The 27,353-nt window shown below is 43.0% G+C and overlaps 1 protein-coding gene across 6 annotated transcripts in view; it reads left to right on the top strand.

Moving 5' to 3' along the window:
• The window catches only part of DYM (dymeclin), a 375,287-nt gene that overhangs the window by 100,332 nt on the left and 247,602 nt on the right, over positions 1–27,353 (top strand). For all 6 annotated transcript variants that reach the window (XM_037902496.2, XM_037902497.2, XM_043547069.1 and 3 more), the window contains one exon: positions 669–811. In XM_037902496.2, coding sequence (XP_037758424.1) covers positions 669–811 — 143 coding nt within the window. The remainder of the gene's footprint in view (positions 1–668; positions 812–27,353) is intronic.

The following is a 27,353-nucleotide window of genomic DNA, read 5'->3' as shown; positions in this document are numbered from 1 at the left end:
AAGGAGGCATCAAACCTATAACTTTGTCAAGATGCATACCTCACTAAGTTTCCCTATTAAAGAGAAGAATGATGGACTTGTGGATGAAGCACTGGGCTGTGAGAGGAGATACCTGGGATCTATACCTGGCGGTCTCTACCACTATCAACTATTCCAGTCTTTATCTGTCTCGAATATTTCTTTAGAACCCGTTGCCATGGCACTTAATAATAATCTGCCATAATTTCTACTTTCTTGACTTTATGTTTAAGTAGTGAATATTGGAAAACCACTCTGAAGATGCAAGGCTCTAAGAATTTATGGCATTTATTTTTTTCTCTTAAATCACTATAGGACAGGAAAAATTATATTAAACATACTTATGTCTTATTTAACCTCAGGCAAGATACTTAGTTTCATTTTGCCTCAGCTTCCCCATCTGTAAAACAGGGATGTTTACTGAATTAAGCTTCTGTGGGTTAGGTAATGTCTGCAGAGATCATTAAGTTGCTTGGATGGAATGCACTGTAGTGGTGCTAAATATTCCAGTTCTGAGTTTTTATTCACATGGTTAATACCTGCCCTGTTGTGCAAATATATTTATATTAATGTCTCTTTTAAGTTCTAGTGCAGTTCCCAATGTAGTTACTTCATGTACTTTGATAAATATTAGATTTCTTTCTTTTCAGTCTCCCATACACCAGCAGACTTGTGAAAACATTATTATATAACTTCATTAGACAAGAGAGAAGCCCTCCCCCAGGTTCCCATGTCTTCCAGCAGCAGACAGATGGAGGAGGATTGCTTTATGGTTTTGCATCAGGGGTGGCAAGTAAGTCTTATCTTTCCTCTAAACAGCTACCTAAATCTGTAGTTTGTGAAATAAATTTTTGTATACATGCAATTCATTTCCTTTTGCAGCAATAATACCTGTACGTCTGATTGTGGGGACTTAACCAGTAGCAGGGAGGAGTAAGCAGGAGCAGGGCCCAGCAGCGGAGGGGAGGACTTTTTTTGCAGGTTTTAATAGGTTTGAGGACAGATCTGGAAGGTAAAGCTGGAACTCGGCAAAGTTAGAAATAATTCAGAATCTCTGCCACTCTTAAGTATTCCAGTCATTATCAATCTAGAATATTTCTATAGAACCCATCGCCATAGCACTTAAAGAATGATAGTCTGCCATAATTTCTACCTCTTTGGCTTTATGTTTAAGTAGTGAATATTGGGAAACCACTCTGAAGATGTAAGACTCTAAGGGTTATGGCAGTTATTGTTTTCTCTTAAATTACTGTACTACAGGAAAAATTACATTAAATATGTTACGTGTAATAACAAGGGAAAGCTTCTCCCAAGATATGATATGAATCAGTCTTGTAAGCCATTCTTTTCTGGATGCCTGCTATAGTTCGAAGTAATTTTGTCTCTGCAATGATTGCGGATAAGTCTTAACTGCAGCATTGCATGTGGTGGAAAGGTTGTCACATGCATTTTATTTTCATTTTCCTCTTGTTTGGAAGTGTATTGAAGAAAAATTAATTAGAAGTAATTGTCTGTACTTCTGCCAAATTACACATTGCACGATATGTAAAATGTTGACCATAAACTGATTGACCCTTTAACACAGAGATGGGCAAACTACGGCCCGCGGGCCACATCTGGCCCACCTGCCTGGCCCCTGAGCTCCTGGCCTGGGAGGCTAGCCCCCGGCCCCTCCTCCCCTGTCCCTACTCCCCTGCAGCCACACCGGCAGCGCTCTGAGTGGCATGGTAAGGGGGCCGGGGGGTTGGATAAAGGGCAGGGGTCCTGGGGGGCAGTCATGGGACAGGGAGCAGGGGGCGGAGGTTTGGGGGTGGTGGTGATCAGGGGACGGGGAACAGAGGGTGGTTGGATAGGGCAGAGGTTCTAGGGGGCGGCAGTCAGGGGACGGGGAGCGGAGGGGGGGCTAGTTAGGAGGTGGGGTCCTGGGGGGTAGTTAGGGGCAGGGGTCCCGGGAGGGGGCGGTCAGGGGACAAGGAGCTGGCAGTGGGGGGTTGGAGGTTCTGAGGGGGGGCAGTCAGGGGATGGGAAGTGGGAGGGGGCGGATAGGGGACAGGGGCCAGGCTGTTTGGGGAGGCACAGCTTTCCCTATCCAGCCCTCCATATAGTTTTGCACTCTGATGTGGCCCTCGGGCCAAAAAGTTTGCCCACCCCTGCTTTAATACCTCTGATCATTTTAATCTTGGATTATACATTTTATTTTTTTTGGTTGAATAGGAAGCAACAAACTTACATAATTATCTATTTGTTGTACTTGCTTGATGGAGCTGGAGGGATAGTGGCCTAATATCAGTTTTGCAATACTTTATCTGTGCACACTACGGGCACTATGTGGCACTGTAAGCAATACTGTAGACCTAGAATACAGCGATTTAAAGGGGTTTTTTCCGTCACTGTAACAGGTTTTTCCCTGAGCAACAGTAGCTAGGTTGACAGAAGCATTCTTCCCTTGACCTAATTGAATCTACACTGAGAGTTAGTTCAACATAGCTATTGCACTCAGGACTGTGGAGCTCTGTTTACCTAAGTTTGAAGTGTAGACCAGACCTTATGCTCCAACATGTCCAGATTCTAGAATTCTGATGGTTAGTTACTTTCATCACAGGCAAGGTGTATAAACTGAGTACAATGTAGCTTCTTGTGGTTTGGTCTTCTGCTTAAAAACGCAGAGGTACTGTGTGCTGAGATGATACTAAAGGTCCTATGTCATCTTCCTAAGAGTAGGGGTTTTTCCTACTGTCCTTGATAAGTTTTTAATCTGTCTTACTTTTGTGCTGAGTTCTGGCTTGTTGTTGCCCTCATCAACCCCCAAGGGGGGTTGTATTTCTGCATGTGTGTGTTCAGTGTATAGTTTGCAAAGTCCTTTGAGATGAGAAGTGCTACATAATGGGAAGAAGAGAATATATCTACTACGTTAAATAAACATTGGACATTTCTTTTTTTTAATCTGACTAGTTAAATGACTACTCTGTGCAAGTGTGTTGCTACCGGACTGTAGACTTTTTATTTTATTCTTTTGTGCAATCCTTTCAGTGACTGCTTCTCTGAGGAGTATTAAAGTTCAGACCCTGAGTAGTTTGCCAGGAAATACTTTACAGTCCAACTGGGACTGTGTATCTGGATCTCCTCACGGAGGCAGTAAAAGAGCATGTCTTTATAGTACATAGTGCTAAACATGGTGCTATTTACACATAAAGAGATATAGTCACACACATCTTTATATCTGTTAGCCCATATTTCTTTTCTAGTTTCAAATTCTGTTTACAGTTTTCTAACAGGGAAATATACTGACACTGACAATGTTTGAATGGTGCCCAGAATCTGTCATAAAGCAGTTGTTTCCCTTGCAATATAATTTGACACTTCTTTATTAAATAACTGAACATTTATGTATACATACATTGTTTATAAAAATCATGTTATCCTGAGGGTCCTCACACCCCAGTCCCTGTTCTACCCACCAATCCACTTTTCTTCCTCTTATTTAAGTCTTAGAACGATATAGTGATAACTACTTAAAAACTGTTTAAAAGGTGAGTTTCTGTATGGTTTGTGATCTTGTTTATGACATGGAAAACAACCTTTACTATATATTTTCTTGATTCCTGCTGTTCCTCCCAATCTTTTTGTTTCTCTCCATGTCTTCCTCCATAGTCTCAGGCTTTCAAATCATGCTCCAATATCTGCACACTTCAAAGGGACATCAGCTACCATGGACAAATTAGGGATTTTTTTGTCTTCAATCGTTTTTAAGCAAGCTGACCTCTACAGATGTTTTGTTTACCCCTTCAGCTTTCCATCATATGACGCTTGACCTTGTAGGAACTTTCTCACTGGCCCTATGAATCCTAGAGAGAGACACATTTGAAAAGAACAAATTCAAAACACTATTTAGACTTTACTCCCGTCTGACAAATTTTGAATGCTCTTTGGCCTCCAGTGTCAACAGACCAAACCATGTGTAAAGTCACTTTGAGAATGTACTGATACATGGATTCATTGTTTTCTTTGTGTAACATAATCATTGTTCAAAATCTGGGGGAGGCAAGGTGAACTTGTGTTTTGAAATGAATCTCAAATAACTCCTGGGGGAATGCTGTGCCACTGTGTGTGCACAGAATTCACGTCCCCTGCAGATTTCTTTACTTCTCTGCAGAAGAATGACTTCTGACGAGGAAGCAAAGGGAAGCCACAGGAGTGGTCACACACCCCTCCCCCACAGTGCGGGCCCGTTGTTTCAAGCACCCAGAGCAGCTGGCAGAAAGGTAAATCACTGTGGGCTCGCACCCTGCCCTGGGCTCAGCTGCTAGTCCCAGCTGAGCTGGGGGTGGGAGAGGACGTCAGATCCACCCCTAGACTCCCCTTCTGGCTGCAGGAAGCTCCACAGGCCCCATCGCTCCTCAGCCATGAGGGGGAAAAGGTCACTGTATGGGGAGCTGTTCTCCCATCTGCCCTACCCCTCCATACCCAGACCCCCCCTGCCGACCCTCACCCCCTGCATCCAAACCCCCACTCCACCAAGCCTCACCCTCCCCGGAGTCTGGACCCCTTATGAGCTCCTCCCCCTGCACCCAGACCACCCGCTGCTGAGCTCCCTCTTGAATTCGCACCCCGATGAGCCCCCCCCCCCCCCCCGCACCTGAACTACCCCGACGAGCCTTCACCCCCACCCCGCCACTAAGCCCCAACCACCTGCACCTGGACCCCACCCCACCAAGGCCCACTCTCCCAGGACCAAAGTTCCCTTTAAGCTGTGCGGCCATGCAAGAGTCAATCAAGTGCCACACACTTGATTAGTAGAACCGTGCACAGCAGTGACGTGTGTTCAGGTGCCCCTCCCCCTGCTGCCGTGCTGCTCCTGTCCTCTGCCTTGGAGCCCTTGGCCAGCTGCTCTGAAGACCCTCTTGCTTTCTGCGCAGGGCAGAGTGGGGGGATGTGCCGATGTCAGGGTGTCCCCTCCCCCCACCTCACCTCCCTCCATGTTCCACATTTCTGCAGAGCTGGGGATGGGGGACAGGGCTTAGGAGTTAGACGTCGCTGCGGTCTGTAGGAGCCTTCACTGGTGAGTGCTTCTCTGCTTAAAGAGACAATGCAAGGTCTCTCATACACTTCCCCAGCAGCCAGCGCGCGCGCGCACACACACTCTCTGTCTCTTTCACAGTCGCCTCCCAACACATATTTGTGTTGTTGTTTTTGTTGTTACTTGGTACTTCCTGCAATGCACATATATTCTCTGTAACTTTATTCTTTCAAAGTGCTGTTATTTTAGTTTTTTGACTGGTCTATGCATTTCATGATTTTTTTTCTCCCTTATGCTTAAATTTAATTCTTTGAGTACTGAGTTCTAAAATGCCTAACCTGTCCTAACTGGAGTAATTATCCCTATGATACCTTTTAAAAATATATATTATATCTAGGTTTTTTGTTTCTACTGGTGGCGCACATCCTCACATTACCTTGGTATTGGCGCACATAACAAAATTCATTCCACACATGGGTGGAAAAAATTAGAGGATCCCCCTGCACCTGGAATCTTCAATGTGCCCCTATGCATCCAGATCCCCCACACATTCAGACCCCTCACCAAGCTGCCTGCACCCAGATTGCCCCACAATGAACCCTCTCACCCCACACCAAGCTCCTCCACATTTGGATCCTGCTGGGCTGAGCCTACTTGCCCCACACCTGAATTGGGGCCCAGGGTTGGATATGCATGGGAGACTCTGTCCCTCTCGCTTGTTGTCTTGGTGCACCTGGTGTGGAGGGGTAGGCCCCGGGCTGTTTCTGGGCAGTGCACTGTCAAGAGTCAGGTGCAGCCTCACTGCAGGGTCTGTGTTCTGGGGTGGGTGGGGGGCCTACAGAGTGATCTCCCATCTCTGTGCAGCCAGTGGCCTGTGCTCCCCACTGCCATGGTGGAGCCTGCACAATTATGTATTGACAAATAAAATCCATGCAGAATTTTGCAGAATTTTAAAATATTGTGCACAGAATTATTTTTTTGGGGTGCAGAATTTTTAATTTATTGGCACAAAATTCCCTCAGGAGTAAACAAATACAGCACTTGTGTAGACTGGGCCCATGTGCAGTGGATGGGATTGCTGGAATACAAGAAAGTTAGGCATCACAGATTACAGTATTTGCGTGCCCTCAAGTCAATGATATAGAGAATACGGTAATCTGCTTGCCCTGTTCCAATCTATTCAAATTGCCACTGTTACAAATTCTTTTTCACATGCAGCTCTAATGACATGGTGCCTCTGTGTGAATCCCTTCTTACTATATTTCCTTATCAGGTTCAAATTTTTTGTCCTCACCTCTGAAGTTCCGCACACATGTGCACTGTTCTCAGCTCCTCCTATGCCTCTCCCCTCTTCACTTTTCCTGAACAAAACTTCTAACAGCTCCCTTGGTGTCCTCCCACACTAGTTTTCATGCTTCTGCTTTCATTGCCTGAAATCACTATTCCATCTCATGATGAATCAGTCTTAAGTATTTTCTTAAAACACTGTTTTCCCATGAAATCATGGAAGATCCATCCCAGAAAAAAAAAGACATGCTTGTCTTGTCCTTTTTCTTTTAAAGTGTTGCTCTAGTTTACTCCTGGTGGAATTTTGCGCCAAAAAAATAAAAATTCTGCACACAATATTTTAAAATTCTGCAAAATTCTGCATATTTTATTTGTCAAAATAACACAAATATAATCACACCAGTGTCAATTATGTTGGCCATTTATTTCAAAATACCTGTCAGCAAGTAAGTCTGTAAGAATACAGACAACAAAAAAGATTCAGGAAATGTTTTTTGACAAATAGATTCCTTACTAGGTATATTAATACAGAACTCTGAGTAATAATTTATTTAAACTACAATACAGAACCGTATTTCCTGCACCCCAGAAGCAGTGCAAAGGCTTGGGGAGTCAGGGGTAACAGAGGAGCTGCGGGAGAGGGAAGTAAATTGCTAGGAAGGAGCTTGGGTGTGAACTTGGAGAGTTGTTGGGTACGGGAGGGAAAAGTATGGAACAGGTTTTTTGGAGTGGTGGGGAGGGATTGTTATGGAGCTTCCCCCGTGCAGACCCTGGCTGACCCCTAGCTTCTCCCATTCAGTCAGGCACATCTGCCTCTGTCCCATGTGTCTCTGTGCCCCCACCCAGCCACTCCCCTGTCCCTGTGTAGCTCTTTACCCCCTCACCCATCACTGTGTGTCTCTGTGCCCTCACCCAGCCAGTCCCTGTGCCTAAGGCCCCCTGTACCCTTCTCCCATCCCCATGTCTCTGTGCCCCCACCTGGCCTCCCTGTGTCCCTGTACCCTCTCCCCCTGTCCCCGTGCGTCTCTGTGCCCCCATCCAGCCACTCCCCTGTCCCCAGGTGTCTCTGTACCTCCCTCCCCCCTGTGGCCCTGTGCCTCCACTCCCATTCAGCCCCTGCCCCAGTCTGTCTTCCCCCACTAGCCCTTATGAGCTTCAGACTGACCCCACAGCAACCCCACACTGTCTTTCCATAGCCCCTGTCTCCTGACCGGGCCCGCTGCAAAGAAGGCAGCTCTCTTTCTCTTCCTTCACTGGGGAGTGGCAGCTTTGTTCTGTCACCACACCGCCCTCTGGTGGGTAAAAGGCAGAAGTAAAGAAGTTATTTTCTGCTGGGAGCTGCTGCCATTCTTCCGCCACAGCGCCTTCTGGTGGGCAAAAGGCAGAACTGCAGCAACATTTCGGCAGAAGCTTTTTTCTGTGCAAAAACTTAGAAATCTGCAGGGCTCATTAATTATGCGCATGCGCAGTAGTGCAGAATTCCCCCAGGAGTATCTAGTTGTATCCATACGTGAGTCAGCTAGTGTTTTGTGTGCCTGATTTGTATTCTTTGTCATTTTAGAATATTAAATTTCTTTGGGGGTATGGATCATAAGTGAAAATAAGAGGCCATGTAGTGGTAGTGTAAATTACATGTTGGTCAGTTCCTGACACTTCTAAATTAAGCTCTGTGTGCTCCTCTGTTTTATACAGCATCAAATACACTGGCAGGGCACAAGAAATAAGGATTTTGAAAATATAAACACAAGTTTGCTGCCATGAAAAATTAAAAAGGTTGTAGAAGAGTTTTTAAATTAAGAGCTGGAGGAATACTGACAGGTGTGGACAGAGACATCCCTTAAAGGAAGATCTATTAATGTGGATTCTCTGTATCTGAGTAAGGAGGAGAGTATAGAAGTTGATAAAGTACAGGTAGGAAATGAAGGAAAACAATCAAATGAAAAAGAGTCCCATTCAATTGCATCACTTAATGGCAGACAGCTAAAAAGTGACACATTTTGTAAGTACTTGCATACAAATGCTGGAAGTCTATATACTAAAATGGGTGAACTTGAGTACCTGGTATTAAGATGAGATCAAACTAGCTAGAGACAAAAGGATAACAAGAAAACATTCTACAAATACATTAGAAGCAAGAGGAGGTCCAAGAACAGGGTAGGCCTGTTACTCTATGAGGGGGGGAAAACAATAACAGAAAATGTGGAAATGACAGAGGTGCTTAATGACTTTAGTTTTGGTTTTCACCAAGAAGGTTGGTGGTGATTGGACGTCTACCTTAGTGAATACCAGTGAAAATGAGGTAGGATCAGAAGAGGCTAAAATACGGAAAGAACAAGTTGAAGATTACTTAGACAAATTAGATGTCTTCAAGTCACCAGGGTCTGATAAAGTGCATCTTAGAATACTCAAGGAACTGACTGAGTAGATATCTGAGCCATTAGCGATTATCTTTGAAAAGTCATGGAAGATGGGAGAGATTCCAAAACACTGGAAAAGGGCAAATATAGTGCCAATTTATAAAAAGGGAAATGAGGACAACCTGGGGAATTACAGACCAGTCATCTTAACTTCTGTACCCAGAAAGATAATGGAGCAAATAATTAAGCAATCAGTTTGCAAACATCTAGAAGATAATAAGGTAATAAGTAACAGTCAGCATGGATTTGTCAAGAACAAATCATGTCAAACTAACCTGATAGCTTTCTTTGACAGGGTAACAAGCCTTGTGAATGGGGGAAAGTGGTAGATGTGGTATATCTTGACTTTATAAAAACTTTTGATACTGTCTCGTAAACTTCTCATAAACAAACGAGGGAACTACAACCTAGTTGGAGCTTGTCATAAATATAAAGGGAAGGGTAAACCCCTTTAAAATCCCTCCTGGCCAGAGGAAAAATCCTCTCACCTGTAAAGGGTTAAGAAGCTAAAGGTAACCTCGCTGGCACCTGACCAAAATGACCAATGAGGAGACAAGATACTTTCAAAAGCTGGGAGGAGGGAGAGAAAGAAGGGGTCTGTGTGTCTGTTGGTATGCTGTTTTTGCCGGGGATAGAACAGGAATGGAGTCTTAGAACTTTTAGTAAGTAGTCTAGCTAGGTATGCGTTAGATTATGATTTCTTTAAATGGCTGAGAAAAGAATTGTGCTGAATAGAATGACTATTTCTGTCTGTGTGTCTTTTTTGTAACTTAAGGTTTTGCCTAGAGGGATTCTCTATGTTTAGAATCTAATTACCCTGTAAGGTATCTACCATCCTGATTTTACAGGGGTGATTCCTTTACTTCTATCTACTTCTATTTCTATTAAAAGTCTTCTTGTAAGAAAACTGAATGCTTTTTCATTGTTCTCAGATCCAAAGGTTTGGGTCTGTGGTCACCTATGTAAATTGGTGAGGATTTTTACCAAACCTTTCCCAGGAAGTGGGGTGCAAGGGTTGGGAGGATTTGGGGGGAAAAGATGTGTCCAAACTGCGTTTCCCAGTAAACCCAGTTAGAGTTTGGTGGTGGCAGTGGATATTCCAAGGACAAAGGATAAAATTAATTTGTTCCTTGGGGAAGTTTTAACCTAAGCTGGTAAAAGTAAGCTTAGGAGGTTTTCATGCAGGTCCCCACATCTGTACCCTAGAGTTCAGAGTGGGGGAGGAACCTTGACAGAGCTACTATAAGGTGGGTGCAAAACTGGTTGGAAAACCGTTCCCAGAGAGTAGTTATCAGTGGTTCACAGTAATGCTGGAAGGGCATAATGAGTGGGGTCCCGCAGGGATCAGTTCTGGGTCCGGTTCTGCTCAGTATCTTTATCAATGTTTTAGATAATGGCAGAGTACAATTATACAGTTTTTGGACAATACCAAGCTGGAGGGGTTGCAAGTTCTTTGGAGGATAGGATTAAAATTCAAAATGATCTGGACAAACTGGAGAAGTGGTCTGAAGCAAGCTGAAGTAAATGGTCTGAAGTAAACACTATGTCATATCCATACAGAAAGCTGCTGCAAGGATCAGCCTCCATCTCCTACATGTAAAATTTTCGAAGAAGTCCTTTTGTGCTTTCTTCCATGCTGCCCTTCACACTTGGGAAAAGCTCCATGTAAACATTCACAAAACTGATTCATTATCTTCCTTAACATCCCCCTTTTCTATGACGTCTGCAAATCCTGGCAGTGGATAGGTTGCTGATGTGTTGAGACCACCGCTTACAGTGCTGGCCAATACTGTCTCATTGTTTTCTTGTGCTACCCCGTCTGTCTGTCTGTCCATTTGTGGTCTATTGTCTTATATTGTACGCACTTCGGGACAGGCATTATCTTTTTTGTTCTGTGTTTGTATAGCGCTTAGCACAATGAGGTCTTGGTCTATGACTAGATGCTATGGTAATACAAATAGTAATAATAGTGGTGACCATACGGTCCAGCTTGTTTACCAAGAGTTCTGCAGTAAATTTCACATTATCTGGAGATGATGTATATTTATTTGTATCATGTTAATACGCATAGGTCCCCTGCTACGTACACATTAAAAGACTGTCCCCTTAGTGTATACACACCGCATGGGGTGGTGGTATCCATGTCAGAATTTAGACTTACTATGCAGTTTAGAATTCTTTCCTGCATTCTGATCACTATTTTATCTCACTGAGATTATTCTAATATTCCATATCCATGCCAGCTGAAAATAACCACCTTAAAAAAAACAAAAACAAAACCTTGCCGTAAAAATATTTGTCTCCTCCAATGTGGAATTTCCCCACAGAATTAAAGAAATCTGAGACCCAAGATGGGATACTGAGTCCTGAAAAAGAGACAGGTTTAAGGTGTGGTATCTCACAACCAGAAAAAGGAGCTTCATATTGTTTGAAAGGAGAGATTCTCTGCTTGCTAGAGACTCTTGCTTCTAGCTCTGGGAGCGCCTGAGTGATTGAATTTGGAATTTAGGGCATTCTGGACAGTACAGCAAAGCTTCTATAGATAATTCTTAGAATTCTACATTTTAACATTTTTTCTAAATCTGTTATATTTGGACTCATGGTAAATAAGGGACCCTGCCTTTGCAGACAGAGAGAGACCAAATAATAATAATACCTAGCTCATAGTAGTGCTTTTCATCAGTAAGTCTCAAAGCTCTTTGCAGAGGAGGTCAGTTTTATCACCACTTTACAGAAGGGGAAATTGAGGTGAAGTGACTTGCGTATGGTCACCCAGCGGGCAGTTGCAGAGCTGGAAATAGAACCCAGGTCTCTTGAGATGCAGTTGAGTGGTTTAACCACTAGGCTCCACTGTCTCTTAGTAGCATTTTCAGACTCTCAACCCTTTTCTAAAATAGTTGTTCTGTAAATTTTATGTGCAATGTACAGAACTGGTGGTGTCCTGGTGCTCATGGAAGATCTTCGTAAGTGTTGTGACCAGTAATGGGTGAAATTTTTTTACGAACTTTTTTCAGTAGAAGATGCAGATTTGGTGGCACCATAACATTTTATGAATTTGTGTCAATGTTGCTAAATTATTTTGGTTTAAAAAAACTTGGAAAAAGCCCTAAAATACATATCTGCAAAATTTAAAAAGATTCGTTTAGACGTTTTCTAAACTAGACGTTTAAATTTTTTGATTAATTTCTTGATTACAAATTTCCCTGTAATATTTTTTTTTAAGTAAAAAATTGTTCAAAGTCAAAATGAAACATTTTTGTTTTGGGGTCAAACTAAATGTTTTGTTTGACCCCAAAATGATTCTCCCCCTCCCCCAATTGTATATATTTTGGTACTACCAGTGAACCAAAAAAATCCGTTATTCTCCTGGCTCTGATTGACTTTGCAACTCATTGTTATAATGTCTTAAGCACAAGTGATTTATAAAGCATAACTTTTGGGGATGCCTATAAAGGTAAATTAGTCTAATGTGTTTTCTGCTGAAGTGAGGTTTTCACCATCCCCATGCCTCAAAATCAGTTAAATAAATGGTTGAATTCATATATGCCATATTGAAAATATATTCATGCTGGGACATCCACAGTATACAAGACCTAGCACACAACTTCATCAAATTTATCTGAAAACAGGCAGCCTTAACTATGACCATAATGTGTAATTGTTAAATTTTGTCTCACTGGCTGTGTTGGTGAACTTGGTTAACAGTATATGTGTAGTGTGCTTTATGGTTAAAAGTGAGAGGTAAGTGTCTATTGTGACTGGCATACACTATGCAGATTATATACTTTTTGTATCTGTTACGTTGGGTAATGTAGGTTTTCAGTAATAGGGTCATTTACTTGTAATGTAAACAAACATTCCAACATGTCCCATATATGTGTGGTTCTAATTAAACCTGCATGTTTGCTGGTGAGTTTGACAGGGGAGTGCTGCCTCAGGCCTGGGCTACACTACATAGTTATGTCGACGTAAGCTGCCTTGCATCACCCTAGTCATGCATGTGTCTACACTAAAATTTGTTTCCCACCAATGTAAGTGCCCCATTATGCGGACCTAATAACACCACCTCCCTGAGCAGCATTAAGCCAAGGTCGACATAAAGAGGTTGATGCAGCACACATGTAGACACGGTGTTACCTATGTCGACCCTAACAGTCCTCCAGCAGCTGTCCCTCAGTGCCCAACACTGATTGCTCTGATTACAGTTGTGAACTGCACTGCCCAGAGGTCATGTAGGCTGGAAGCCCCGTCTCCCCTTTAAAGCCCTATGCATTTTTAAAATTCCTTTTCCTGGTTGCCTGTCTTGGCAAGCACACCTAGCAGCTCTCCATTGCTGAGTGCAACTGCCCCGCTGACCATGCCGGCTAAACATTCCTGGTGCGCTTTTGCCAGAAAGAGACAGGAAATGTTGGATGACCTGGGCTGTGGGGAGAAGAGGCTGCGCAGGCACAGCTCCAATCCAGTCGTAGAAATATGGACACCTACAAACAGATTGCTCAGGGCATACAGGAGAAGGGATTGCAGTGAAAGCTGGACCATATGAAAGCTAAGGAGCTACGGCAGTCATACAAGAAGCCCAGGAAGGCTAACAATTGATCCAGTGTCAAGCTGCAGGTCTGCTGCTTTTATAACAAGTTGTTGTCATACTTGGCTAAGATCCCACACACCACCGTGGATACCTCTGAGAAGACTGAGACACAACCACCTGCTGTGAACGGCAAGGAGGAGTGAGGGGGACAGGAGATCCAGCTGTGCAGTGAGCCAGGACCATTTTTTGACTCCAGCGCAGTCCAGCCCATCAAGCACGGGCAAGCCCGATGCAGGGGAAGAAACCTTGGGTAGGTGTGTAGATAAATTTTCTGTTACCGGAGTGCCCGCAGCGCGTGCATGCCCTCCTGCCTCCTCTCCCCCTCCCCCCCATCCCCCCCCCCCCAAATTGTAGGACACTCCTTTTAACTTTTCATTAATTTACTCATGCGGGAAGAGGTAACAGTACAACAAAGAGAGGTAGCATTATCTGCTTTTCATTCCCCTGTAGATTTGGGTGGGGGGGAGCATATGGAGCAATTTGTTTATGGACACAGTGATGTCTTTTAAATCCTCCTGAAAGATCTCAATGAAATTTTCATGGAGGTACTCTGCAATCCTGTGCCAAAGGTTTCTAGAGATGGCTGCCTTATTTCTTCCACCATGATAGGACGCTTTCCCACATGAGTCAGCGATAACTTCATTGCAGTATACAGGCTAGCAGCATTTGGGCCCGGGCAACTTCAAGACGCCAGCAGCAGCTTTGTTGTCTCTCTCTGTTACCTTCAGGAGTGAGATATCTGCTAAAATCAGCATCGTCTGTGGAAAATAGTGCCAATATTCAATGCTGTTGCCATATACTACAAGATTCGTGCAACTGAACAATTCCATCCTCATGTCTCTAACACCCAGCAAACCATATTCAGCATGGTGGGTGCTGTGACAGGCGCCATGCACCAGCAGTCCCAAGCAGAGGTGAGAATCTAGTGCTTAAGACTTTAGGGGAGCCAGGGGAGTTAGTTCTGCATCTTAAGTTTTGCTTTCTATAGTGAATAGACTGACACGGGCACATCCGTGTGCGTTATCTGCAGCTGCTGCTATTGTGGCCTTCAGTGTCTCCCCCTCCATTCCCATGGAATGTCTGAACCAGGTGAAGAGGAGAAAGAAGAGGACTCAGGATGACATGTTGAATGAGATCCTGCAAGCCTGTGCTGCATCGGGCTGTGAGCATAGGGCCTGGAGGATGAAAGTTGGAGATAGCCTGGAGATGAAAAATAGTGGAGAGAAGAAAGGCGCAGGAAAAGGATTGGGAAATGCACCAGGATATAATGGGGATTCTCAGTCAGCAAACACAGATGCTGCAGACTCTGGTGGACCTGCAGGTTCAAAAATCTTGGACTCTCCTCCTTCTGCAGCCCACTGAGAACTCAACATTGGGACCTCCCTATGCCCCCCCCTCCCCCATAACATTCCTGGTGGCATCAGGAGTTGCTGCACTACCACTCCACTCTGGGGGCTATTAAAGACCAGCACAGCTACAGTGACCTGTGAAAGCCATGGTTGGTGTATGTGTAACTGAAATGGACATAAATGGTCTTTCCCCTTCATAAATTCTGTTCTCTTAATTTATTTAGTTTTATTAAATTTTAAATATATTTGTTTTAAAATTTAACGGTTTCTTTTTTATACTGAATTCTGTTACAAAATACATGTCTATTATAAGCCACAAACAAAATTAGCAGATGTATTGAAAATGTTATATTCCTGCGTGTACAGCAATCAGCACACAATTCCTAACATGGCACAAAAGAGCAGCTCCAGGTAGAGCACACTACAACAAAACGCATTACTGTGGCTAACTATTAAAACTGACTTTTGAAGCCTTCCTGAGCTCTATACCTCTGTGCGGGACTCTTGTAATAGCACTTGTGTCTGGCAGACAGCCACTCCAGCTGTGCCCTCGACTCCAGTGTAAACTTTCTCCCTTTGCATCACATGTATTGTGCAAGACACAGAAGGCATCTATAACCTCTATGGTGGATTTCCTGCCTACAAATTGATTTCTGACTGACTTGTAGCAATCTGGCATTGTAGGCTTTCTTTCACAGTGTGATTGCCACTCACTTCTCCACAGTCAGTGCAGCTCTCTTTTTGCTGTCCCTGTGCTGGAGGGCTGGGGCAAGCTCAGCGCACATATCCAGGTATGTGGCCTTGCATATCGAAAAGTTCTGCAGCTATTGCTCATCATCGCAAGCCTGCATCATGATGCGATCCCACCAGTCAGTGCTAGTTTCTCAGGCCCAGAAGTGTCACTCCACCATCTGCAGCTGCTCCATGAATGCTACCAACAGCTGTGAATTGGTTCTCACTATGACCCACAGCAGACTGTCCTCCAAGAAATATTTCCTTGTCTTAGAATATGTGCTAAATTCTTACGTGTCACTGTTAGAGTGTCACAGCTAACTATAAGATCAGAATACCTTTCCCAGACCCAAGGAAGACACCGTGTAGCTCGAAAGCTCGTCTCTCTCACTAACCGAAGTTGGTCCTATAAAAGATATTAACCTCACCCACCTTTTCTCTTCAAGAAATCGTCATGTTCACCACTGATTTGGTTCTTCTTGCCGATCTGCAGATATTGCAGATTGTGCAACCTGTGTTTGCAACGCTCATGACAGTAGTGCAGAGCTGTGCAGGCTCCATGCTTCTGTCCAAGATGGTGGACACTGAGGAGGACCATGCGGGTTTGCGGGATTTTGGAAAAGGTGTGAAAATTATGGGATAACAATGACATTATGAGATGGAGATAGCTGTAAACTGGGAAGTTGACCCCATGCTTCCCGTCATCCTTGTGTGACTTGTTTCAGGCTCATTATGCATTGCCAAGACGTCCCAAAAGCTGGTGTGGTGGATGGTGGTGACTTTGACAATGGGCTTTCTACCCTTTGTGCACTGCATTGTGCATCAATACAAGCACTCCTGGTGAGTATGCACACTACCGACACAAGGAGCCAAGTGTGCACATGCACAAGTAATGTACTAACTGCAACAGCTTCATGCAAATGTGAATTAGGGGTTTTTGTCTGAGCCAGAGCAAGTGGGGAGCCCCTCCCCACCCCTTCCTCCTGCTGGCTCCCCTCCGCACTCCTACCAGGGAAATGGGGTCGGAGTGCAGGGGGCTTACCCTGCCTGGCTGCCTGCCCGGCACTCCTTCAGGGAAGTGGTGTGGGAGATTCTCTCGCTCCCTGGCAGGAGCGCCAGGCGGGCAGAACGGGGCAAGTGACCCGACCCCACTCTCCAGCAGGAGCACTGGGTGGGGCGGAGCAGCGTGGGTATAGGGGCTCCCATTTTCTGGGGGCCCCCCAATTCACCGGAGCCCCTGGGCAGAGGCCCCATTTGCCCAGTTTCTAATCTGCTATTGGCTTTATGCCAATGTATCTTGCGTCAACATAACTTTGTAGTGTAGACATGACCTCAACCGGCACCTAATGACCGAGAGAAGAGATGGAAGACAGGGACATATATACAAAAAGTAGCGCCAACTTCATACCTGTTAGGTATACAAAGTGTTATCTTTTGTGCGTGTCTTGCGTGGATGTCTGTGCGTATTTGCAATATGGTCTGTATGAACTAAAATGTTTGTTCTTCTCTTTACTTCAGCAATGTTAGTTCATAGTTAACAAAGTTTTTTATGGGGGAATAAAAAAGTTCTAAAATACTGGAAAATATCAAATTGAATGTGGAAGCCTTCATTATATCCTTAATCTATGCTGTTGGTCCTAGGGATTGCAGCCATGTTTCCTATCCATTGTGCACTTTCTTCATGACTCCTACAATGTCTAGGTCCAATAAAGGGTGAGCTAAGGTTTTTATGAGGGCTTTGATTCTGAAAATTCTTGTCTTTGTTGGATTAGGATAAACCCTTCACATGATTATAGCAAACATATTTATTTTGTATTTAATGTTTTAAAAGAGCCAGCTCTAATTAAATGTGTTCTGCCAAACTGGAATTTTCATCACAAGTATGAGATTTTTACATAACCTCTGATAAATGACTATTTTTCCTTTTGAACAAGCCATTGAAAACATTTTTTCCTTATTTCTGTGAAAGAGTTTCCCAGCCAAATTATAAGGCCAAAATAGTGATTCTGTGCTTAGCAAAATAACAGTGTAGTGGTAAAACTAACTATTTAACTGTTGCAGATTAATTTTATTTCCTCCTCCTAAAACCAGTGATTATTGATGAGTAGATTTGGGATTTTTTTTTCTTTTTTTGGTGGTTGCAACTTGGGGGATGGTTGGTATGTGGTAGTAATAATATATAGCAACAATCATTATTTTTCATGACAGTTGGGTTAGCTTGTCAGTTTCCTCTCGAGTTCAAGTGAGTGGCATTTTCCAGAATGACTCATTTGGGGGAAAGAAAAACACTATTAACAGGAAAAGTATGTGGCACCTAGGAACAGACGTCCTGTTGAAAAGAATGGATTTCCACTTTTAAAAATATATTTTTGAGTTATAGGGATGTTTAACCAGTATCCCAACAGGAATTTGTTTTCACCTTCCAGTAATTTGACTCCTTTGTGGATTTGGAAATGAAGTAAGGCCAGATCTTGCTACAAACTTTTGCTGGCATAACTATGCCAATCAGGGGTGTGTTGAGGGGTTATTTGTGACTGACATAGCTCTGTATAACATATTTTGATGGGGAGGAGAAAGGGGAAAGAAGCTTGGGATATGCTAGCAAAAGCGCAGTTTTTCAGATATAAGCTGTGTCCACACTAAGAGTATTTTATTGATATAACGGTAGACATGTCCTGGCAAAGCCTTCCAAGTGGTGTAGACCGAGCCTAACAAAAACAGCTTTAAAGCTGGAGTTAACAAAACCAAGATGTACAGCTGTAATGGTTTTAAACTGTTTTTCACCTTGTAAGGTGATAGTCTTGTTTTAAACTATCGCTTAGTTAACCTTGCCAGCTTTTAAAATGCTTATTTGCAATTATGTTTAAATGTTCTGTAACTTTAAATGTTTTCTATAAGGGCCCAGTCCTGCTCCCACTGAAGTCAAGAGGAGTTTAGCCATCAGGGGCTCTAAAAAGTCTCTGAAGTACTATAGCTGCACTATAATTTTACCTGGTAGTTACCAACATCTAATCCAGGGGTCGGCAACCTTTCAGAAGTGGTGTGCCGAGTCTTCATTTATTCACTCAAATTTAAGGTTTTGTGTGCCAGTAATACATTTTAATGTTTTTAGAAGGTCTCTTTCTATAAGTCTATAATATATAACTAAACTATTGTTGAATGTAAAGTAAATAAGGTTTTTAAAATGTTTAAGAATCTTCATTTAAAATTAAATTAAAATGCAGAGCCCCCCCTGGACCAGTGGCCAGGACCCGGGCAGTGTGAGTGCCACTGAAAATCAGCTCGCGTGCCACCAGTTGCCTACCCCATATCTAATCAGAGAGATTTAATTTTAAAAAAGTATAAATTTAAAGAGGAATGTGGGAAGGAGAATGGGTGGATAGATGGAAGAGGCTGGAAGGGAGTATATAGGAACCTTTTCCCTTTTCCCCACTCTCTCTCAGTTCCAGCCTGCCTCATTTCCTAGTCCTATAAAGTGGAACAGGTGGAGAAGCATGGAACTGAGGAGGTGGTTTGAGGGAGGCAGGCTGAATGGCATGGAGCCATGCTTCCTAGCTCCATTCCCTACTTCTCTGTAGCTCAGGTGCAGTCTGTCAGGTCATACTTTATTACAGGCTCGTTATTTAGGGCTTGATCCTGCAAGGTGCTGAGTACCCTGATCCAGCAAAGCACTTAAGTATGTGCCTTTACACAGCTAGCTAGTCCCCAGATCCTGCGTTTCTTCCTTCACCCCATGTATAACCTCTTTTCCACAACTTTTCAAGGATCTGATAGGGTTCACCAGTGGCACCGCTGGTTTGATGGACTTGCTACAGTTTAGTGAGCATGGTTTCTCTCTGATGAACCATAAGAGGTTTGCCAGACAGAGAAGATACCTCCATGTGGCGGAGATCCAAACTCTGCCTGTTAGACAAACTTGCCTTTTTGTCCTAGCCTCTAACAGCAACAGAGTTGAGACGTTGCCACTTTTCCTCTGAACAGTGTGTGTGGCAAATTTGGAGACTAAATTCAATGAACAAACTGTGGAAAAAGAGGGGTTTGAATCCTATATCAAGTGAAAAGTTCAATACAATCTTAATTCTCGAGTTGCTCCTGACACTTCCATAATAATCTTTAAATCCTGTTTGTTACAAAAGCTTAATGTGCTTACATCTTTCCTGGTTTCATTAGTGATTTGAAGCTATTTGTTCAGCATAATGAAAATTTGTAATCGGTGAATGTGCACATGGTAATAAGATCTCAACTTCAATGTAGTAAAATAACTTTCATTTTCCAACCAGACTGCATATTAGTTCACAAAATAACACAGTAATCTCATTTATTTGAATAACTTATTTTGAATCTTAACAACTATAACACAAAACACTTAATCAGTTCAATGTAAGTCCATTTATTTCAGACAGGAACATAAACTACTATTAATTTTTTTATTAAACAGCTGTTGTTATACGTTACATAAGGCCTAAGATGTGTCCTTGGAGTATATGTAGGTTTGTAATTCACTCAGGCTCTGCTGACAGCTTGTATATGGCAATAGAGCTACTCAAATCAGCTGCAGCTGGCATTCATTTTGAAGCCATATTTTATTTATAATATAGAATGCCAGATTCTCCACTCCACTTAATTCACTTTGCACCTCATAAATGGTATAAAGTAAACTTAAAAGAATGGAGAGTGACCTTGGAAAATGCCCACTATGTTGCTGCCTCCTATATGAACATCCCCTACAACCTTCTTGGTATAAGAGCACTGTGGTCATGGTGGTGAGATCTAAAGGCCTATCCAGAAGGCAGTTTGGATCAGATCTTGCTCTTGCTACTACAGGACCTCCAATCTCTCTGCTGGCTGGTCTCTGAAAACTCCTGGGAGAGCCCTGAAGACAGGTATCCGGATGGGTGTTCACATTTAGTATAGTGGCCCAAGAAAATTGGCGAAAATCTTTAAAAAAAAATAAAATAAAATAAAAAAATAATCCAACCAAAAACTCTCTCTCTCTCTCCTCTGGAGCATTAGGGATCCAGCAGCTCAGGAGTCTTGCTTTTTCTTCCTCTTGAGAGTGTCGTGGAATGAGCAAGCAGGGAAAAAACCATCATCCCTACTCTTCCCGCTCAACCCCTCTCACCACAACACATGTACACCTTGCTGAAGTTGTGGCAAGGAGGAGGTATACTGAAACTATCAAATCTCTGGAACTACTTATTTAGGTCTGGTCCTTGCCATAATAGAGTATATCACCAGTATCTAAGGTCTGGTTTACACTAGGGAAATTTAAACCGGTTAAAGCCTTGTGATGATTGTAATATGCTATTTCCACACTCAAAAATCCTCAGTTTACAATTGTCTAGTAAGTGGTTAGAGCAGACTACTTTTCAGCAGGTGTGATAACCACTTAAAGCATAATTGAAACAGTTTGAATCAACTTAGTGCCAGTGTGGATGAAGACAAAAGTATTCTTCCTCCTACTAGCCAACAGGGCACCAGTGATTTAGACAAATCTCCCTGAATGTGCTGCTTTGGGAAACTGAGATGGAAATTGTGGGATGGATTGGCACATTGATCAACTTGAGAAAGAAATCATTTGCTGAAAACCATGTTAGCTGTTCTCCCCTCAGTATATTTAGGCAGTTCTGATCTTAAAGTGGGTAGGCCCCACTGTAATTAATGAGCAATAGAACCAATCATTATTGTATAAGATGTGCCCTCTAGGCGTACTGCTCAGACGACAATGTGGAGTTAAGAGACATAAACAAAGTAGGCCATGATCCTGTAATGTGATGCACACAGGCACACCCGTGTGCCCATGCAGAGTCCTAGTGCCAGTCAGTGGGATCACCTTGTGAAAAAGAGGGGTGTGGGGAGGAGCTTTTAACTCTGTTGCAGAGGAATCTGCTCCAGTTAGTTTTTGCCAAAATTGTTAGTTTTCTCATGGAAAAAGTTGAATACCGAAGGGCATTTCCTGATAGTTTTTCACAATCTGTAATTTCTAGTAATGGAGGAAATAAGAACACACCTTCTTCATTGCTCATTTGCCTACCATACCGGGAACAATGAAAAGTAAATTATATTTAACACTTCCAAAAAACCAAATGTGTGATCAACAGTTGTCAGAGAATCAATAATCTCACATTTCAGTTCCATCTCAACCAGATGGGGCAAAGTATAGGATTAAAACATAAGAAGATATGTTTAGTCCAATAATGCATGCATGAAGTTTTGTATGAATTCGTGTGTTAGAAGGCATGAAGTAGTGTCTCTAACTAACCATAGCAGGCACCAATACATTACTCATATGTGCACTGGAGAATGTTCATGGTTTCCTGAATTTCAAATGTTGTTTAATTAAAAAACAACAACAAAACCCACACCTTTTCTGCACATCCCTTAGCCACTGGGGATGAGAATGGGTCAACAGTAGGAAGCAGGTTACCACCATTGCTGAAATCATAATTTGTGTATTTAAAGAAATGCTCCATTTCCATGGAAAGTATGTCCATGTAGTCCATCATATACCTCCCATCAAGACTGGGGGTGCCTTTGCTGCAATTATCCCTTTGATCAGCTGCAGCCACTCTTCACACCTGAGCAGATGTATATTTTGGTGAGTGTTTGCCTTTCAAAATGCCTGAATACACATTTATGTTCAGCATGTATTTTCTAAATAGTATTTTGCCTGTTCAGGACAATTATCATGAAAATGTTTAGTACAAGTATTATTGATCAAATAGACCATATCGACATCTGTAATTTATTTTTCAAGAATTTCTGCTTAGAAATTGATCAGCTACTGCTGCATGGAATATGGTATAATGTACTTCATTAAACTAAAATACCAAACCCCAATACCTAGGACATTACTTAATTACGTGTAAAAATGTAATTTAATGATAGAATGTTTTAGGAACTACTGAAAGCCCCAAAAGCATCTGAAATCACTGTTTAACTGTCTTACCATTTATATATAACTGAGTCAATTTCCTTACAACTTTATTTAAAAAACAAATAATTTAGCTTCTGGAATTCAGCCCAGATTGAAATTTTTCCCCCATCAGAGGTTTATAATGGAAATGCTAACACACAATTGTAACTATACCAACATGAGTACAGTCACTATGATTCTGCACCTTGAGGTCATCCCTTTTCTACATGCTTTTAAGTTATTTAATTTGATTTTTTTGCTAAGATTTAGCAGATTTTTATGCATTTAAAAAAATTACTGATCTTGGAGTCTGCAGTTGTTCCTTATATGAGAGAGTCAGCTTTTAACATTAAATGTAATTACTTATTTTTTTAAAAGAAATGGAGAAAAAAGTGTACTCCTTTATTACATTGTGAAATGTTAATATATTTTATCCTGTGAGAGCAGTTCTTGCATTTCTGCAGGATTTTGATATCAGGGATATGTCTGCTTCAGGATTCATGTTATTCTCTCAGTCCCAATATGAATAAAAGGGATAGAGGTCAGATTTCTCCCAAGTGGCCGAGGGTATGTCTACACTGCAGTTAAAATCCCATAGCTGGCCCATGCCAGCTAACTTGGACTCACAGGGCTAGGCTAAGGAGCTGTTTAATGACGGTGTAGGTGTTTGGGCTCGGGCAGCAGCCCGGGCTCTAGGACTCTGTGGGGTGGGAGGCTCCCAGAGCTTGCGCTGCAGCCTGAGCCCAAATGTCTACTCTGCAAATTAAACAGCCCCTTAACCCGAGCCCTGTGAGCCCGAGACAGCTGGCATAGACTAGCTGCAGCTGTCTAATTGCAGTGTAGACATACCCTGAAACTTTATGTATTTTTTTCCAAGCCATTAGAAAACCTTGTCCCATCCTCTGCTGACATGTTTCATGATGTTTGGCTTTTGCATTTGAGAATCTTGATATCTTGATATCTTGCACTTGATATCTAGGTGATTAAATGGCACTTTGTGAAAGACTATAGGTCTCTGTGCACTATTGAAGAACACTTAACAGTGAAGGCTCAAATAAGTTTTACAGTAATTGCTGTTAATTTCCTACAAAGAATTATGGCAGACATTGAAATGGAAATTATAATAAAGTGGATCCAAAGAGACAAATATTGTGTTACCAAACAGGCGGTCTGATCCTGCTCTCATTGAAGCCAGTTGCCAAATTTCCATTCACTTCAACAGTGCAGTATCAAGCCAAGATATAGGAAAATTGATTAAATATGTTAATTTCATAGTAAATTTTTATACTAGCTGTAACAAGAAAAATTCAATGCTAGTCATAGCTTTTTATGAGACTCTGGGTAAGAGATAAAAAAAAATAGAGTAGCAATAAATAGGCAATTTTCAAAATGTTAGAAGGCTAGCCATGGAATGCCCCAAGGATACATGATACATTAATATAGATACATTAGTAAACTGTGTTTATTAATATGTGGGAAAAGATGCCATCAGAATTGCTCTTCCCCTGGGGCAGCTCTGCTCAATATTTTTGGCATCACACCTTACAAACTAATAGCTGCAGAATGAAAATATCCCAAGACAACTATTTGCAAAGCTGCATATCTATAACAAAAATAGAACCAGTAAAGTAAACCAAGGTAATTTAGCAAGGATTCCTTTGGGCTGGCAATTGTCTCTTCAGAGAGAAGATAGTTGTTACAGGTAAGAAGAAAATTTGTCCTTTTGTAAACACATTTAAAATCATTGATCCAAAGGATATTGCTAGGATATCATATCGGGGTGGCCAGACTGGCTTGTGAGCCCTGGCAGGCACATCCCACTGTGCTGAAGCCCTGAGATCCCCACTCCCTGCAGGGCCAAAGCCCCGAACGCTGGCAGGTATATCCTGGCTCTCGAACTTCTGAAGATTGTTGCATGCAGCTCACAGGGTCAGTAACTTTGGCCACCCCTGTTATATGCAGTAACACAGGAAAGGAAAAAAGACAGTTAAGGTGGGAAGAATATTACCAATACAAGTTTTAAAAATTGGTGAATGGAGCTAAATAAAATGTATAGCCTGTAGATCCACCAGTTAAAGTCTAAGAAGATTCTCCCAGTGAATAACCACAGAATCATAGAAATGTAGGGCTGGAAGGGACCTCAGGATGTCAAGTCCAGTCCTCTGTGCTGAAGTAGGACTGAATATGCCTAGACTGTCCCTGACAGGTGTTTGGAGCTTTTTAAGAACAGTTGGACAGTGATGGGGATTCCATAACCTCCCGTGGAAGCCCATTCCGTGTTTAACTATCCTTATAGTTAGAAAGTTTTTCCTAATATCTAACCTAAATCTTCCTTGCTATGGATTAATCCCATTACTGCTTGTCCCCGCTTCAGTAAACATGGAAAACAGTTGATCAGTGTCCTCTTTGTAACAACCCTTAACATATCTGAGAACTGTCATCTTTTTTTCCCGACTAAACATGCCCATTTTTTTTAACCTTTCCTCCTAGGTCTGGTTTTCTAAACTTTTATAGTTTCTGTGGCTCTTTTTCCAATCTTTCCTCATCTTTCCTAAAGTGTGGTGCCCAGAATTGGACACAGTACTCCAGCTGTGGCCTCACCAGTGCTGAGGAGAGTAGGACAGTTACCTCCCATGTCTTACATATGATATTCCTGTTAATACATCCTAGGACAGGGGTAGGGAAGGCTGTGCCTCCCCAAACCCTAACCCTATCTGCCCCTTCCCACTTCCCGCCCCCGGACTGCCCCCCTCAGAACTCCCGACCCATCCAACCCCCCGCCCCCACTCCTTGTCCCCTGACCGCCCCCTCCTGGGGTCCCCTGCCCCTAACTGCCCCCCCAGGACCCCACCCCCTATCCAACCCCCCTGACTGCCCCGCCCCTATCCACACCTCCACCCCCTGACAGGCCCCCCCGGAACCCACCCATCCACACCCCCTCAAAGCCCCTTTCAGAATGTGACCCTGCGAACATGGGCGGAGGACTCAGGAGGAGCAGGGACAGCCACACAGCTGGAGTGAAGCGGCGGTTTCCCCTTCAAAGCGCCGCTTCTCTCCGGCCGGCTGCGCGGCCTCCCAGTGCTCCTCCTGAGTCCTCTGTGCACATTCGCCGCGCACCTGCACCGCCTGTCTGCTCCCCTGAGGCTGCAGGGCAACCCCCTCCCGCGCTGGCGGCGCAGTGTGCTGAGGCTGTAGGGGAGGGGCTCGGGACTAGCCTCCCCGGCCGGGAGCTCAAGGGCAGGGCAGGACGGTCCCACGAGCCGTAGTTTGCCCACCTCTGTCCTAGAATATTAGCCTTTTTCACAACTGCATCATGTTGTTGACTCATTAAATTTGTTATCCACTCCAAACCCCAGATGCTTTTCAGCAGTACTGCCACCTCTCCTGTTATTCCCCATTTTGTACTTGTCCATTTGTTTTTTCCTTCCTAAGTAAAGTACTTTGCATTTGTCATTAATGAATTTCATTTTACTGATTTCAGACAAGTTCTCTAATTTGTCAAGGTTATTTTGAATTATAATCCTGTCCTCCAAAATGCTTGCAACCCCTCCCAGTTTGGTGTCATCTGGAAATTTTATAAGCACACTGAGCAAGTGATTGACAGTTGCAGTCTGCTCTCACTACAGGAATGTACCCAGCCATAAGAGAATGGGATGAGTGTATAGACTGAAGTTACTGGCTCTCAAAGCCTCTCCCTTCCATCTCAATTTTTCCCACACTGGGAAAGCACTTCCTGAGATTCTACGGTCTATGAGACAGAGAATCAGAAACACGGGATAAGAATCTCTATGTACTCAAGGGACTTATATAGCCCTTATAACTGTAGTATCTGAGTATCTCACAAATATTTAATTAATTTATTCTCTCAACACTGCTGTGAGGTAGGGAAGTGTTGTTTATCCCCGTTTTGCAATCAGGAACTGAGGCACAGAGAGATTAAGTGACTTACTCAAGTTCACATAGCATGCCTTTGGCAGAACAGAAATTGAATTCAGGTCTATCGATTCCCAGTCCACAACATTAACAGCAAGGCCATGCTTCTTCTGGTGGCAGGAAGCCAAATTCTATGTTCAGTGAGTAGGGTGCAGATGACCTCTCATTTGGTGATGGGCTTTGAAAACTCCACCTGTAGGAACTGTCTTGTGCTTGAACTCTAGCTTCTGTGGCTCAGGTTTAAAGGGAAGAAGAAGAGATTCTCCCCTTCAGGAAGAAATTTCCTTTTGGACAAGGGAGCCCTTGGATTTGGCATGAAAACACCTTCACCTTAGAGGTCGCCATCTTGTGATCTCCAGGCAGCAGCTGCAGTGTCCCCTTGCGGGCATGCTATTCACTCTCAAAGGGACTAAGATATAGAGCTGCCTCTTTGCAGAGCCATCTGACTCAGGTTCCCAAATCCCACATCCGGTAGGGAGTAAAATTTTTCTAGAACTTAACTCTTAAACTTAGGAGAAAACTGGCCTGTTCTTCTGGGAATAGCAGTTCATCTGACTCATCACCAGAGGGTGCCAGAGCTAAAGGCTCTGCTCCCAAGATTTTCCTACACGGAAAGAAAAAGCATAGAATTTTTTGTCTGGTTCTTCTTCATCTTTATTGTCATTTTAATTCATTTTCATCCTTATCTTCCTGGGCGTTGCCAAAGGAGGAGAAGGTTAGGAAATCTGTTCAGTCTAAGTCCAACGGGGTTGGGGTGGGAGTTAAGAGGAAAGTCAGGATCTTCTTCACAATAGGAAAATGAACTCTTAATCTCAGAGTCTGAATTGTGGGATGAAGCAAAGTAGGAGGATCTTTTTTCCTAATGAATCATTTGAGATGTTACAAAAGGTGATTAGATACTTGGGTATTCTGTCGGATGAGCCCATTAGAAAAAGATTCTAAAAGGAAGAAGAGAGGATGGGTACAGAAATTACAAAAAAGTGTTTTCCAACTGGTTCAAAATCTGAACCACTCATTTCCCTTCACGTCTTTTTGGCAAAAGTAATTAAGACCAAATGGAAAACACTAGCACAGTCTGTCAGATTGTTCTGGTGTG

The sequence above is a fragment of the Chelonia mydas genome, chromosome 5 (assembly GCF_015237465.2).
Source record: "Chelonia mydas isolate rCheMyd1 chromosome 5, rCheMyd1.pri.v2, whole genome shotgun sequence".
Classification (NCBI taxonomy): domain Eukaryota; kingdom Metazoa; phylum Chordata; order Testudines; family Cheloniidae; genus Chelonia; species Chelonia mydas.
Note: the sequence above shows the minus strand (reverse complement) of the source record. Positions and strands in the feature narration are given on the sequence as shown.